At 57.4% G+C, this 15,758-nt stretch overlaps 2 protein-coding genes across 2 annotated transcripts; both read left to right on the top strand.

Annotated features, from left to right (window-relative positions):
- Positions 1–6,509: 6,509 nt before the first annotated feature.
- On the top strand, positions 6,510–8,969 carry LOC106032713 (uncharacterized). The gene is made up of 4 exons (XM_013175752.3): positions 6,510–6,864; positions 7,461–7,511; positions 7,951–8,064; positions 8,438–8,969. Exons 1-4 carry the CDS (start codon positions 6,523–6,525, stop codon positions 8,546–8,548), a joined length of 618 nt encoding a protein of 205 aa, XP_013031206.3. The 5' UTR covers positions 6,510–6,522; the 3' UTR covers positions 8,549–8,969.
- A 3,173-nt stretch (positions 8,970–12,142) lies between these two features.
- LOC106032665 (interleukin-4) lies at positions 12,143–15,698 on the top strand. The gene is made up of 4 exons (XM_013175717.3): positions 12,143–12,368; positions 12,594–12,641; positions 14,041–14,172; positions 14,467–15,698. The coding sequence occupies exons 1-4, from the start codon at positions 12,234–12,236 to the stop codon at positions 14,563–14,565; spliced, it is 414 nt and encodes a 137-aa protein (XP_013031171.2). The 5' UTR covers positions 12,143–12,233; the 3' UTR covers positions 14,566–15,698.
- The last annotated feature ends 60 nt before the right edge of the window (positions 15,699–15,758 follow it).

Genomic DNA, 15,758 nt, shown 5'->3' with positions numbered 1-15,758 from the left:
TCATGAAGAATTACTTCATCTTCAGAAGCAACTCCTCTACCTTTGTGGATTCCGTGCTTCCCCTTCTTCTCCTCCCCCTTACCCCAAACAAGATAACGACACAGGTTGCCATTCCCCTATAACAAATTTTAGGTACACTTTTGCTTTTAACAACCCTTCTCTGTGCCCCAGCTGCAAGTGTTACCTACATGCATTTTGGGGTTAGAATTTTTGTCAGAACTTGGAAAAAGTATAGAAAATGCGTTGGGAAGCTAACTCCTCTGCCATTAAGTGTCAGCATTAAAATGACAAAAAGCCAGTGATCCCCTCAGATTTTTTCGTGCCTTTCACTTGGTTATTCCAAGGAGGAACCTATGGCTGTGAGAGCAGAGCAGACACCACCAGCCCCACGGTTTTGATTTCGCCTGGAAGACAAAAATCATGGAAGAGCCGCGCTTGTGGGAATCGTGTGCAGGAGAAACTCCGAATGCTTTCGCTGCCTTCCACTGCTCGTGGGCAAGAAAAAGCCCTTGGGGAAAGCGAGGACGGAGTGGGGCCGGCACCGCTGTGGGGTGAGCGCAGCCGTGCTGGGCTGCCACCGGCCACGGTGCGGGGTTTGCTGCGCTGCCACCGCCACCGCCTCCCCTCCCGCACCCACAGGAAGCCGGGGTGCTACGGATCGGCGCTGTCAGCCGCCCCCAGAGCCACGTCAAGGGGATCCCTGCCCCGCCGCAGCTTCCTGCCTCGGCCGCCGCGGTGCAGCCGCTCCGTGGCAGCTGCCCCCGGCAGCTCCCATCCCGGGCGAGGGTGGGAAGGAGCAGGATGTCCGGAGGGAAGGGGCTGGGGCTCCTCCTGGCAGGTGGTGCCACGTAAGGTGCAGTGCCGCCGCAGCACAAAACCAAGCAAGAATGGTTGGAAATGAGGAGACGTTTCTTCTCAGAACGAGTGGTTAGTCGTTGGGATGGGATGCCCGGGGAGGCGGTGGCGTCACCGTCCCTGGGGGTGTTCAAGGACGGGCTGGGTGTGGTGCTTGGGGACGTGGTTTGGCGGTGACATTGGTGGTAGGGGGACGGTTGGAGCAGATGATCCTGGAGGGCTTTTCCGACCTGAATGATTCTGTGGTTCTGTGATTCAAGAGGCGGTTGAAGGCAAGCGGGGCACGGCTGTATTGAGGTAACCACCTGGGCAGGTGACAAAGCTGAGCAGGAACCGCCTCCCCGCTTGCCATTTCGGTTGGAGCCGCGGCTCATTTCCAGCCATCGGCAGAGAAATCCCAGCCCCGCAGCACCACGCACACCCCATGGCAAGGGCAGCGCGGCCACAGGCCCACTGGGCTGTGCCTAGATTTAAGAACCAAGATGAAAACTGGAAACAATTTTAGACGTGTTCACAGGACTGCCAGCGGGTGCGAGAGCAATGGGCTCAGCCCCGGAGAACGGGCACTTGCCTGGGGCGATGCCTCCATAGCCGAGCCGGCACCACCGCGGCTCTGAGAGCCCGTGTTGCCCCCAGTGTGCCCCCAGTGCCCCCAATGCCCCCAGTGCCCCCAGTGTCCCCAGTGTCCCCAGTGTCCCCAATGCCCCCAGTGCCCCAGTGCAGTGCCCGCAAAACGTTGGCAGCTCAGCCCAGGAAGAGGCACAGCTGGGCTGAAATCCGCTCCGAGCAGCGTGGTTGGGGTCGAGCGGGATTTCTGCTGCCCGCAGCCTCGGCCGTGGCGGAGGGCCGGCTTTATTGCTGGGACTCTGCCTTAGATGGAGCTCTGCATTGTGCTCAGCTCGGGCTAACTGCTTCCCCACCACCAGCTCCATGCCACACCACTTCTGTCTCCAGTAACGTAACTTATTGTCATTTATCTGCACTCAGTAAGCGAGGAGACAGATACTTTCACTAGGAAAAAATGGCCTTAGAGACATCGCTGTCTGAACAGCCCTGTTGCTAAGTGGGGGCTGTGCTAGCAGTGAAAAACCAACACTTGTAAAGCTCTGGCACTTCCTTCAATAGTGGCGATGCTGTACGAGTAGCGTGCTGGATGCTTGGAGGCTGCTACAGACACGGCAGCTTTGCCCAAAGCACTCTGTGTGTTTAACACTTCCGAAAAATAGAAAGAAAAAAGACATGATTACAAATATACACCGCAAACTAAGCCAATAAAAAATAGACGATCCTATCAAAAGTTTAATAATTTCATGCCACCTTGTAACTTCGTTAGCATCTAAATGTCACACTAAATATCATTTCTAATCTATTTCGGTATGACAGTTTGTTTACTACCCCCTTGGGCAAGCTGCCAGGAGCCAGCGCTGGGTCCCTGCGTACGGCAAGATCGCACCCTTGGGAAACGAGATGCGGTTTGCAACTTCTCCTTCATCTGGTCCATCCTATTCCATGTAACTTGGCTTATGCAGAAAAAAAATAAAAGATTGCGTTTGCTGTCTCTGTCGCGCACCATCCCCTCCAGCTGCGCTGGCTGAAGGAAGCGGGGTGGCTCCAGCTGGCCGCGTATGCATTCTGAAACACGGTTTGTAAACTCAACCACTGATTCAAGAGATACTGCATGTGCTGATGCTAGGCGTTATATTGTGACCCACATTTTCGTGTTATAAAAAGTTTTATTTAACTTCTCCACCATCTTCAGAAATTGAGGAGCAGCACGCATGAGTAAATGGTCTGAAAGAAAAAGGATGTGGCTTCTCCGAGGGTTTTTTTAAAATGCCAAGTTTGGCTGTCATTGGGAAGGGGAAAATGGTGATTTGTCCAAAATCAAGCCCTCAAAAATCACAGAAGAGCCGGGTTGGCCTCTTCGTGGAGATAATTAGCAATAGTAGAGGGAACGGCCTCAAGTTGTGCCAGGGGAGGTTCAGGCTGGGAATGAGGGGACATTTCTGCTCAGAAAGAGCAGTCAGGCGTTGGGACGGGTTGCCCAGGGAGGTGGTGGCGTCACCGTCCCTGGGGGTGTTCAAGGAGAGGCTGGACGTGGTGCTTGGGGACAGGGTTTGGTGGGTGACACTGGTGGTAGGGGGTGGTTGGAGCAGATGATCCTGGAGGGCTTTTCCAACCTGAATGGTTCTGTGATTCTGTGTTTATATCATCCCCGTTATACCACCCCCCGGGCCTTAGGAACCACAGCACCGCTTCTTAATTGCGTGACCCCGTCCCTCCGCAGGAGCCGTCACCCAGCGCAGCTGGGACAGCCGTGGGACGAGCTGGGGTGCTGAGCTCAAGGTCTGGAGGGCGCACGGCTGCTCCCAGTGCCGGGGCAGCCTGGAGGAGGCTTTCTGAGCCTGCCAGGATGCAGCAGGGGGATGGAGGTGGCTGTGCGCTGGGAACACCCCGGCACCGCCGGTGCCCTCTCCTGTCCTGTGCCGGGGCAAATGGCACAGGGCTGCAGCTACCTGACCTGAAAGGCACGAACCCAGCCCATCTAAAACCATGGGCCACAGTTCCCCTCTTGCCTACAGAGCCGGGAACAAGAAGGGGGTGCTGCCACAGGGAGATGCACCCGCTAAAATCAGACTTACCTGCTGGCAGTGCCTATTTATTTCCCTCAGGTTCCACTGACCCCATCCATTGCCACCAGCACTGCCCTGTCCGGCCAGCCCAGGTGCTCTTCCTTTGCCTGCGGTGGTCGTGGGCATCAGCCTGGGCTTCGCTGCTGAAACAAAGAAAAAAGGCAGGAATTTGGACAGGAGGGCAACACAAAAGTCAGGTTTGGGTCGCACTGAGGGTTTCATCTCTGCCTGGATTGGTTTTGTGACAAATAGCAGCAGCAGCATTTTGTATGCTTTTAATCTCAGGATGATTTTTTCCTATATTGCCTTAGATTTGGGCTCGTTTCCACACTGCCCTGATGGCAGCGGCTCCCAGACCCACGGGGTTTGTGTCCTGCCCTGCCTGGGGACACCGGTGGGCGAGTGTCCAGCCTGACACACTCCTGTGCCACCACCCCTTCGGGACAGACAGCTGGACCGACAGCACCATCCGTGCTGGGGCTGATGCCCAGGCAGAAGTTCCCTTTGTCGTTTCATACCACTGCCGGTTTCAGTGCTCACAGCGGCCGAAGATGCTCTGGGCGCGTTATTTCGTTTCCCTTCTAGCCAAGGACTCCCAAAGCTCTGAGGTCCCCGTCCCTCGCCCCCTCCTGCCCGAGGAAGCAAGCCCCCAGCTCAACACCATTTCTCAGAACCGAGCTTCACTTTCTAGCTATCGTTTTCCACCCACACGAGCCGAATTGATACGTCAGCTTTTCCCATCATCAGGTTCACGTTACCGTATCAATAGTTTGGGGGAATGATTTTATCTGCCTTGGGGGGAGATGACATTTTGGGCGCAGGTTTGCGGCTTTGTGGGGCGCCCCCAGCCCCGTGCCCCCCTGACCCCACGTCCCCGAGGTGCCCGGACCCCACGGCGCTGCCAGACCCCGTCCCGGCGGGGAGGCAGGTGCCAGCTCCTGTCTTCTGCTGCAGGAATAGGGCTTTAGGACAGACGGATGGATGGACAGACAGACACACGCTGTGCTCCACCGCCCTGCACACACCCCAGTGGCTTCACCTCCCTCCCAGTGCCTGTGGAGGAAAACCTCCAGGCTCCGTCTGGATCTGACCCAGCCTCTCTGTTTTGTGGGAAATTCCACGTCTGGGACTCGCTTCCCTCTTTTTTCAGCTCCCAGGAAAAACGGCATTCTTCAGGCTAACGTCAGCAGCTGATGTCAGTGAAGCTGGGGGGCTCCAGCCCAGTCCTGCCACTGTGGTGTCAGATCTTCGAATGTAAAAATAATGCCCCAAAACAGGGTGGGAGCTGCTCGAAAAGCAAAGTTCAGCCCTTGGTTGGACCACGCGACACCTTGGCTTTACTGAAAAGTTAGAATAAATTGTGAAAATGGAAACGTTCCAACATTTCCTGAGGAATTGAACAATTTGCAGCTCTTTCCAAGCCTCTGACCGGGAGCAAAGAGGCGGCCGGGGCTCCCCAGGCTCCCTGCTGGGGTTTGCCTGGGCAGGGGCCGCAGCACCGCGAGGCTGCCATGGGGCTGGAGGCGCGGAGCCGCGAGGCGCAGCCGGCACCAAGCCCAGCGCTGCAAAACACGCACGGAAGAACTCTGGGGAGAAACAAGCCGTTTTGGCAAGTCAACATTTCACACCGCAAAATTCCCGGCGCTGGCTCGGTTTAGCAATGGTGGGAAATAACCACAGGTGCGTGGCTGCTCTCGTGGTTAAGGGAAAGGTGTTTGAGTCGCCCTCAGCTACCGCTGGTTTTCTGACGCGCCGTGGATCAGCGTGGGATGCTGTGTGTGGCGTGGGGTGGGGTGGGACATCACAGGGCAGCATGAGGTGGCAGGGGATGGCACGGGATGGGGGGCACAGCGTGGCCCGGCACCGTGTGGGGCCCACAGGCTCCGTGCCAGGCCGGGCGCTGCAGGAGCCGTCCCTGCAGGAGGGGATACGTGATGCAGAGCTGAGCGAGCCCTCGTTAAAAGCCAAACACCCACACGCCAGAAAAACCCCTCAGCTACTTCTTCCTTTACATGCAAGAGCATTTTTTTTGTTTCTTTGCAGATGTTTAACATCTTGATAAAAGTGTCGAGGTTTTTCTTTCCTTTCAAATCTGATTTTGGCTACTTTAGCTTACCAGATCCTGCTGCCATTACGGCCAAGCAATGTGATCTTTTTCTGACACTCGGTTCATTTATTCCCCCCCCACCGGCAGCCGCTCACGATTTCCTTCCCCAGGGCGGTGCAGGGGTGCCCACTTGGTGGTGCCCATTTGCAGCAGGGGCAGCCGAGCCGCAGCGGGGACATCTGCGGGGCCACCACCACGGAGGAGGAGACACCGGTGGTGGCCAGGTCCCCCCGTCGGTGGTCGGGCACCCGGAAAGCAGCGTTGGGCTGCTCCCCCCTGCATCCCCTGCTGCAGTACTGAGGATGCTCATGCGGCCGCAGTGCCAGCAGGGGCCAGACCCAGACCTGCTTGGCCCAGAAGAGACGAGGCCGGCTGCAGGGGCAGCCAGGGTGCACGTTCAAGTGCAAAAGCAAATTTCTGCTTTCGTGTTATTCTAGGCCTTGGTTTCCTAAGAGCAGGGTGACACCGGCCCCTGGGGCTGCAGCCGCAGCACCTTGGCACAAACCCACCCCAATGTCCAGTCCCCAAGCAGGGAAATGCACCAAAATTCAAGCAAATTCTCACTGGGATGGGGCTGAAACCAGTGTGACACCGCCATCGGGGCAGGGGAGCCCGGCATCCCACAGTGGGGCCTTCCAAACAATCACTCCTCCTGTCCATGCATGAGGCAAGGAAACCTGGGGACAGGAGAGCGTTGCTTGGCTTCATTCTGCCATGCATTCGGTTGCCGGGCTCACCTTGACGGTATTCCACCCGCAGCACGCTGCACGACGACAGCAGATAGATCCTCCGAGAGCAGATAGAAATTCTAGACTTCCCATTTCGGTATCTCTTCATCTATCAATTAGGTGATTAAAATCTGCATGGTCGGTGAAGAGCAAATAAAGTTGGTAAAGGGTGAAAAGTCTGTGCCGTCAACATTACATAATGCCCTTCTTTGGGGAGCCGGGCCCTGCTCCCCGCTGCCAGATCAGCACAGGAAGCCACCTATATTTGGTATTTGATGGAGATGCTGCTGCCTGGTCGCGCTATAAAAATCGTGCCCTGCCAAGCAGCGAGCCAGTGAGGTCCTCGCAGCGAGCCTGCCGGAGGGGAAGATCACGCACCGGCCGAGACAGGATGTTCTCCCCGCTGAAGGCTGCTTTTGCTCTCCTCTACCTGGTAGAGCTCATTTCGTCCCGACCGCTGACGACTACCTCGTCCACCGCGTCCAGGCTGAAGCTGTCGGAGATCACCCACCGCATCCAGCAGCTCAACACGGGAGTGCAGGTAAATACCGAAACGCCTCGTGGCTTCTCCTCTGATAGCCATGACTTTATTGATGATTTCTAGCAGCGGCACGCACAGCTCAGGCCCTCTTCTAGCGTCCCCTCTCCCCATGGGCTGTCACCAGGAGGGTGCAACTCTTCCCCTTGCTTCGTTTTGGGTTTTGTCTCTGCCAATCCTCGGTGCACAGGTGCTGCCACCAACCCAAGCATGCAGGAGCCGCTCCGACCGAGTGCCCAGGCTCGGGGCTCTTTGGGCGCTGAGCACGCAGGGGTGCACGAGGCTGCTCGGGGACATGGGGATGGTGCAGAAAAATGCGGTCCCGAGCCACCCGTCCTGCATGCAGCCATGCTGGTGCAGGCCCTGGTGCAGAGCCCGGTGGGTGGCACCGTGGTGTCCCCGCTCCTGGTGGCGGTGGCAGCGCCAGGGCCTGGCAGCACCGGGGCCCTGGAGAGCAGGATGGGGACACCGCGTCCCTGGGGAGCGGTGGCAGCGCCGCGGGCTCAGCGGCTGCTCCTCGCCCACCGGCGGTTCGGTTGTGGGTGGTGCCACTGGGGACGGTCTCCTAATGACAGCTCTCACTTGTGTCATCTCTCCAGGTCCCTTGCAATGACACCAGAGTGGCACAGGTCGTTTTCACGGATCGGAAGGTAACAAATGCTTTACAGATACGCAGAAAACGCATTTTTAGTAAATGCAGACATAACCAGAGCGCTTGTCAACACTGCACGCAGACCACAAAGCAGGGGGCGTTTTATTAGTCACCGAGCTGTGCCGCACAAGTGCATCGAGCTGGGTGCAAGCTCACGTCCCGAAAATCGAACCCGCCCTGCGAGCTGCCTCCAGCATGCACCCGTGGGTGGCCGCTGCGCCCCGCTGAGCCGCCCGCACCTTACATAACGGGCACGGCCCGGGGCCTGAGCCTCCCCACGCCGCTGGGCAAGGGGCGTGAAGGCCATAAAAAAAATGAAGTGAGGGCACTGTAGGAATTCCGTGCAGAGCCTCCTGCCGGCCCTGGGCACTTAGGTGGGGAGCAATGGTTTCATCCAGCGGCGTGGGTCTAACGATCGTACCGTTCCTGTCCGCCAGCTCTCGGAGCACGACTTGCTGTGCCAAGCTGCCACGGCGCTCGCCAAGGTCACCAGGTGCAAGAATGACTACGAGCCCCTCATCATCAACCTGAAGAGCCTGCACGGCAAGGCGGTAAGTGCAGGGTCCAGCGGCGGTGCCCTCGCCCCCCTCGGCTTCAGCCTCCCCGGCCGCGAGCACTGCGCACCCCCAGCCGCAGCACCGCGATCTCAGCACTCCTCCGGGGGTGGCCCTGGGTGCTGCAGCCCTGCGGGGGCTTGGTTTTCCTTGGGGGGAAACTGCTGGGGGCTGGCGGAACACGTGGCTGGGTCTGGGATTTTGTCCTGAGCTAAGGACAAGTGCCCGACCTCCGGGGCAGGTCCTCGCGGCTCGTCACGGGTGGTGCGGTTGGGAGGCAGACGTGAAACGCCTGCTTTGGGAGCTCCTCCAGCTTCCAGGTGTGAACCCTGCCGTGCGCTCACACACGTGTACGCTTCTCCTTCCCCAGGGCTGCTCCCTGAGCACCGACAACGAGATCTACCTGCGCAACTTCTTGCCGGAGCTGGGGAACTTCACGCAGGCGCTGTACCGGCGCCTCTCCACCACGGTTGCCAACTGAGGCACCCGCAGCCCCCAGCCGGGCCGCGGCTGGCGGCTCCCACCGAGCGATCCCAGCGCTGGTAGTTCGTCAGATAGTTTTTGCAGTGTTTTGAGCTCCTCATGGCATGCACTTCCCTGGCTCTGACCCGGTCCTCCCCAACCCAAGGCAATCCTAAATGCCCTGCGCCCAGCCCTGGCTGGCGATGGGAAACATCCCCGTTCCCATCCCCATCGCTGTCCCCGTCCTCGTCCCCATCCCCGCAGGCACCGGCACCTCCCCGGCTGAAGCCGAGCTCCCCGTGCCCGACAGCCGGGCCCTGCAGGAGAGGTCCCGTGTGCGGGGCCGGGCGATGGGACCTTTGGGACGCGCGTCCCCGACCCCAGGCACGGGCGTCCCCAGCGCAGCCACCGACGCGGTGTCGTTAACTCGTTCACCTCCCGATGCAGAGGCAAACAAAACCAAAACCAAATTATCTGCTTCCTGTTCCTCTCAAGGAAGGGAGGCTTCTTCATAATTGTCTGCTCTTCCTAAAGAGATCAAAATCTAGGCTGAAATGAAGCGTTTTCGCTAACGACTTGCTCCAGCAGCTCACGAGGATCGACGCGCGGTGCCAGGGGCCACAGTCCAGCTCCGGCAAGGGCAAGGCCGAGGGGAGAGGACAACCGGCAGGGAGGGAGGTGGCACGGCCAGCACGTCGAGCTCTTAATGCGACTTGTAGTGTCTCCTATATCGTCAGTGGGCTTTTAAGTTATTAATAGCAAAGACTAGGACAGTCTGTAGGGTAACTGGATCCAATGGGTGCTCACGAGCATCACAGTTCTAGAGATTATTTATTGTATTTTATTTAAATAACTTATTTTTATACTGCTTAGTCTAAAGATTCAAGATCGAGAAGTCCTGACTGTTGGAAGCAGCTGCTGCGTGCTTTTCTTCAGTCGGGACCCAAGCAAAAAGGAAAAGCCAGGATTCAGAATAAGTGTTTTATTTTTAACTTATATGATAGTAGTTCTGTGGAATATAGTCATATTTAAATTACTGCTACCTCACTCTTAAGGAACTGTTTGTGCCTAATTGCCTTTTCATGACATTCAACAAATGAATGTATACTGATAGATAATTTATTGTTCTTCCCTTTATTTAAAATATTCCTATTACAACAGAGTTAATATATTCAAGTTAGCATGTATTTGGAAGTCAGTATTAGTGGTTTGTTTTTTTTTTCATTTCAAATTTGCACTGTTGTAAAAACGTCTCAGGGCCTAAGCAATAAATTACTGACCAACGAGCTCCAAGCGTGTGGCTCCTGCTGTCGGCTCCATCGGCTCCCCAGGAGCAGGGAATTCCTCCGCGTGCGGCTGGCGCGGGGAAGGGGTGCTCGGGTGGCTGCTGCGTGGGCAGGGACAGGCAAAAGGGCCACGGAGCTGCCACCTACACGTGCCGTGGGGGTCAGCTGCAGCCTCTGGATTTACTTTGGATGAGCCAAGTCCCTTTCCCCGGGCCGAAGACAGACGGGGACGGGTGGCCGTGCCCGCCTGGAGCAGCTCTGCTGTGAGGCTGAGGGGCTCGGGCGCTGGCAGCCTGGGTTGGGCACCCCCGGGCACCACAGCCCCAGAGGTACGGGATGCGTCAAGCCCCGCAGCATGAGCAGAAGAGTGCTGGAGGCGCTTCTGAGCCCAGCACCCCAGGGAAATGGCAGCAGGCTGGTCCCTGCGGGATGCAGGCGGCATGGAGCATCGCTGCTGCGGGAGGAGAGGGGACCTGGGAGAGCGCCGGGAGCTGGAGCGTGACGATGACACTCGCAAATGTGCACAAATTGGCCACGAGTAAATGCAGAGGGGTAATTAGGGGCAGGTCCCCAAACCCGAGAGGAGAGGGAAGGGCTGCAGCTGAGTCCTGAGGCAGCAGGGGGACCGACACCAAGCGGGCTGAGGAGGGAGCGTGATGAGCTCACTAACGAGCATGGGCTGGGGCTCTGGAAAAGCTGTCCCCGAGAGTGGCCGAGCACACGGGTGGGCTGCGACGGGGCCCACGCTGAGGCTGTGGCCGTACCCCCAGGGACCACGGGACGTCAGTGCCATCAGCTGCATCCCACCCTGGGGAACGGACGTGGGAATTTTTCCTTCCCTTTGACTTACCTATCGCACAGTGATGCAGTTTTCCACCGTGATTCAGCCTGAGTAGCTCAAAGATTATGCTTTTCTGATAATGTAGAGGGATTTTTTTTAATTTATCCTGGTTTCACATCTTTCTACCGTGATCACTGGAGAAACCACTGTGTCTGCCGCAGCCCCCTTGAGGGGGGTCTGTGCCCAAGGGGACAGGACTGCCACCTCTGTCCCCATCTCCACTGCACCATTTTTAGGCTCCTGCTGTGACCCGCTGTCCCCTGGCACCCCGCAGAGCAGGGCTGTGGCTGCCCCAGCTCCAGGCATCCCGGTGAGGAGCTCAGCACCCCTGGCCCCATGAGTGCCACCCGCGGGGACGCTGCCACCGCGCTCCCGCTGCCGCCGTGCGCTCGCTTATCTGCGCCCCATCGAGCGCGGTGCAGGTAGGAAACGGTGCAGCGCTCCACTGGCAAATCCCTTGCAAAGGTCTTTCTGAGTCAGTGGCACTAATTTTATCAGGGGCATTTCATAATTAGACAAACAAAATTACTCTCAGTCTGGCTGCTCCTGAATTAATGGAGCGCTCGCAAACTCTTATCAAGCATCTGATTGCAAGTTGCTATTTGAGTTAGAAAAATACCTATTAGTTATTACAAAACTCCGAAGTTTCCCAGCTCAGCTAATTTCTCAGCGCTATTTCCTGCGGCAGCGCTGGTCGATGGTGCCGCTGGCACCCGGCGTTTTTACCTCCCCTACGCTGTTTCCCCCCGCGGGGCAGGACGGGCCAGGGCATCCCCCAGCTCTTGGATCCGTCGGGGTGGAGAGGAGCCGCACAGCCCCTCAGCCCCGCACCAGCGCTATGTTCATAGGGCTGTGGGGCCGCAGCGGGACCCCGTGTCATGCCCAGGTCCCCGCGGTGACGCCGCGTTGGGGTCCCACAGGGCCAGGAGGGACGTGTCCCCCCGCAGCGCCCCGCAGGACCTCGCCGTGCCCGCCGCGGTGCCGTGCCGCCCTTTCTGTTTCTCCCCGCGCGCAGGTGAAGATAACGGTGTAGACAAAATTGTATGCAGATGAACGACGCTTTGCATGATTTGGAGATATTCAAATGAAACGAGAGCTGAGCAATGGAAGCGCTCACAGGATATTTAGAGAAAAAAAAAAAAAAAAAAGCAGAGCTCCATTATCTGAGCGCGGTCACAGCCGTGGTCCTCAATTTGGGCTCATGACTCGTTAACCTCATGGTGCACAGAAAGTCTTGGGATATGGAGAAACGAAGAACCCAAAAGTGGGCAGTTTACATACTTTTTCTTTGTACGTGATCTGACTCCTACCACCGTTATCTGAACGGTGGAAATTTCCTACGTTGAAACGTAATGCAAGATCAGAAGAAAATCTTGACTTTTACAAAAAAGACCTGTTGTCCTAATTGGATAGGAGCAACTTTGGAAAGTGCAGCTAAGGGAAAAATAAGTTTTTCCCTCTCGTTCAGCAATTTTACAGCCATAAATTGAGATGTTTCTTCCAGAAAGGCACACACAGGTATAGATCACCAAAATATCCAGAAACTGCGAGCTGAGGCAGCTCGGTACAAGCAGGCCATGAGCATCTCCTTCTCCGTCCTGCTCACCTTCCTGGCGCTGCTGGCCTGCCACAGCCACGAGGCCGCGGTGCTGGAGCGCTCGATCTTTCTGAAGGAGAGCATCCGGCTGCTGGGCGAGATCCTCTCAACGCAGGTAGGTGCGGCGGGCGCAGGTGGGAGGGACGGCGGCCGTGCTGGGCACGAGAAGGAAGGTGCTGAGCGTAGGCAGAGCTGCCAAACCCAGCCGTGGCTTTCAGCCGTGTCCCGGGGCACGGGGAGTGCCCGGCCGCGGCTGCCTGTGTGCCTGCATGTGTCAGGATGGCTCTGAGGCGGCGATATCTCTTCTCTGATTGCTCCTCTCCTTTCTGTCTTGATAAAGGTTTCCTGTGACAAGACGAACGTGACAAATGTTTTCGCAGGCAATGAGGTAAGCCGGGAACACCGACTCGAAAGCCGTGGCTCGGCCATCGGCGGTGGCGGGAGAGGCTCCCCGCGGGGCCTCAAACCCTCCCGTGCCCACGCGGGCAGGGCCTGGGGCCAAGACGTCCCCGCACTGCCGGTGCCGGCGAGGCACTGGGGTGGGGGGACACCGCCACCACCTTCTGCGTGCCCACCCCGACCCCTGCCGCAAGCCACGGGCACAAAACGCTGGCGGTGGCATCGGTCCCCGTCCGCGTGGCCCAGCTGGAAGGCAGGAGACCAAGAGGCAGGCAGGAATGAGAGTGTATTTTAGCAGCATAAGGGCTTTTTTTTTTTTTTTTTTTTTTAGAGGTTTTCAGAAAGGAAGAGAGGAAATTCTTCCTTTGCCTTGGAGCCGTGTGTCACTCTCTCACAGACACCCACACACCCCTCTCACGCTGCATCTCGAGCGCTGGTTACGCTCACTATCCCTCCTGAGCCCCCACTCCGGAGGAAGGTTCTTTAGTTAGCAGAAGATTTAATGGCAGATAATAAAGCCTATTTCTGCTCTGAAAATTGCTGCCTAAGCCCAGCTCCCCAGCCCCAGAGTTCCTGTTTTCACAGAAAGCCGATGCCCTCCCCAGGGCACGGGAGCTCCCCTCCCGCGGTGGGGACCAGCCCCGGGTGCTGTGGGGCCGAGGCGATGCCCGGCGCGGTGCACAGCACCGAGCACAACGCGAGGGAACGGCAAGGAGCACAGGATGGAGAACAGAGGAGGGATGTATCCCGACCCCTGGGTGCAGAGAGGGGATCTTTCTTCCCCTAAAGCCATCGGTGCTTCAGCTCAGCCCCTCCGGCCTGTGCCGTACGAGGGCCCCTTCGTCCTTCAGCGCTGCAACGCCTGCCCCGGCCGGCCGGAGGGTCGGGCAAGGACGCCACGGAGCTGGGCCGGTTGCTCGCTCAGTGGAGCCATTTGGGGTGGAAGCTGAAGAAACCTGAGCAGGGACAGCTCTCCCCTACCGGCCTGCCTTTCCAGGGACAGACAGCATCAGGAAAGGCAACGGCTTGGTTTCCTTAGCACCGCAGGCACTTCTCTTATCTCCTCATCTTTGACACTGCTGCTACGGGACTTCATCTGCACAAAGCGCTTGAAGGAGGCAAACTCTCCTCAGGGGGCTTCGCCGTTCCCACAGAGCTGCCACCCGCAGCCGCGGGCAGCCCCGGGGCCAGGGCCGGGCTGGATCCATTCCCCCTGCCACCGCCTCACCTGGGGACGGAGGAGTCAGGGGAGGCCTCGCCACCTCGAGCTGCTTCGTGTCTGCCCCTCAGACTAGAAACGCGTTATTTGTGCTGTTCTAACGCGCTGCTAGCAAAGCTGTGACTGAACACAAGCAGTTTCTAAATCGGCCGTCTGCATCTTCTTCCAGACAGACAACGACATGGAGATCCTGTGCAAAGCCTCCACGGTTGTTTTCGAGAGCCTGGGCTGCCACAAGCAGCTGAAGGGCATCTACCTCAACTTGCTGCACATCGCGACAGAGAAGAGCAGCGGCCTCAAGGTAAGGCAGCGCTGGTCCCCGCGGGGGCGCAGACCCCGGCGCCTCGCGCCTCTCCCCCGATCTCTTTTCTTTCACGGGAACCTCAGGCGGGCGCTTTGCTGCGTGCCTGGCTGCTGCCGCTTCCCAGCAGCCGGGCTTTGAACGCGGAGGGTTTGGCACGTCGCTCGGCTCTTCGCAGCCACGCGCTGCCCAGCCCTCCGCACTGCGGCTCCCCGGAGGCCTCGAGCAGCCGAGCCCACCCTGGAGGGCCAGGTCCTGGGCAAAGACACTAACAGCCACGTCTCCCCCTTGCAGGCACCGTGTCCCGTGGCAGCAGGCAACACTACCTCACTGCAGGAGTTTCTAGGGGGCCTACACAGAACCCTCCAACGAGTAGCGAAAGAGAATTTGTGATTATTTTTTTTTTTAAATTATTATATTGACATTGTATTTGCAAATGTTATTTATGATTCTTTAAATAAATGTATTTTTGGAGTAAATTTGCTTAGTTTGCACAAGATGTTTCTTGGCCAGAGCCGAGCGAGGTTGGAAGCACACCTGCAACAGAAGTTGCAAGCAAGCCCTGGGGTTGTGGTGAAGGGAATCCTGACTGCACGGGCAGGTGGCTCAGAGCAAATTCTTCATTTTGGCAACTCTTGCCAGCTATGGGGGCAAGCTTGTGCTTAGAGAAAGTCCAAAGGAAGCCACATGGGAGAAGGCAGGCCTCAAAAAGTGTCCCCAGCTGGAAGTGGTGAGCTCAGAAGTGTGGGGTAAAGCTGAAAAGCCAGGTGGCAGGTCTGAGATCAGCATGGGATGGAGGGAGGCACTTGGTTCCCCCCTCACTTCATGCCCTGGCACCACTGCTGCTGGCCTAGGAGTAAAGAGGCTCCAGCAGCAGCAACAGTGAAAGAAATAGTGCAAAACCACCCCCTTGAAGGGACAACTCCAACCTGCCGCAGATCAGACAGTAGTTGGGACAAACACCTAAATACCTGCAAGACTATCAGTTTGCAATTTTGGCACAGTGGGGGGGAAGGCTTTGGAAAGTCCCAGGACTGTGCAGGGTATGTGTATCTGCTGCGTCAGAGTACTCAGGGAAGGTGCAAAGTTAACAGGTTTTTTGTGGTCTGCTACCTGCTGCCTGAGCAGGCGGAGATACCTTCCAGAGGAAGAAAAGCAACGCAGATCAAACAGTTTACACAGCAAAGGAAAGAGCTGAACATTTCCTATCACTGCAGGTAACTTCATACTGTCTGCACAAACACAGGGTGTGACAGGCGTGGGATGTAGCACAAGGACACTCAAAGCCACAGTGTGAAAATTCTTCTCGCCAGCAGTAGCTGCTATTCAGTGCCCGTACACAAAAGGCAGAACACGGGCAGCAGTGGCTGTAGTGCAGTGAAGGAGCTGCTCTTGCTCAGTCAGGCATAAAGTCAGTCCGAAGGCAGCTCAGGACAGCCCCAGGAGAAGGGGCACAGCTCCTGCTCCGTGTACACCCTCACCCAACTGATCTCAGGTCTTGCAAGCCCATTCTCATTCTGCTGTCTGCTTCTCCCAGGAGCTTATTGCTCACTGCCCTGGGGCTTGGCAACAGGAACTGCCCCGGC

The sequence above is a fragment of the Anser cygnoides genome, chromosome 14, assembly GCF_040182565.1.
Source record: "Anser cygnoides isolate HZ-2024a breed goose chromosome 14, Taihu_goose_T2T_genome, whole genome shotgun sequence".
NCBI lineage: Eukaryota > Metazoa > Chordata > Aves > Anseriformes > Anatidae > Anser > Anser cygnoides.
The sequence above is the reverse complement of the archived record's forward strand: the minus strand, read 5'-3'. Positions and strand labels throughout refer to the sequence as shown.

What these genes read in the sequence shown, in the direction of transcription:
- LOC106032713 (XM_013175752.3), top strand. Translation starts at nt 6,523, where the DNA reads ATGCCCTTCTTTGGGGAGCCGGGCCCTGCTCCCCGCTGCCAGATCAGC. An exon ending in TCGTTTTCACGGATCGGAAG is followed by an intron (nt 7,512 to 7,950) that starts GTAACAAATGCT and finishes CCTGTCCGCCAG; the next exon opens with CTCTCGGAGCACGACTTGCT. An exon ending in AGAGCCTGCACGGCAAGGCG is followed by an intron (nt 8,065 to 8,437) that starts GTAAGTGCAGGG and finishes CTCCTTCCCCAG; the next exon opens with GGCTGCTCCCTGAGCACCGA.
- LOC106032665 (XM_013175717.3), top strand. Translation starts at nt 12,234, where the DNA reads ATGAGCATCTCCTTCTCCGTCCTGCTCACCTTCCTGGCGCTGCTGGCC. An exon ending in ATGTTTTCGCAGGCAATGAG is followed by an intron (nt 12,642 to 14,040) that starts GTAAGCCGGGAA and finishes ATCTTCTTCCAG; the next exon opens with ACAGACAACGACATGGAGAT. An exon ending in AGAAGAGCAGCGGCCTCAAG is followed by an intron (nt 14,173 to 14,466) that starts GTAAGGCAGCGC and finishes TCCCCCTTGCAG; the next exon opens with GCACCGTGTCCCGTGGCAGC.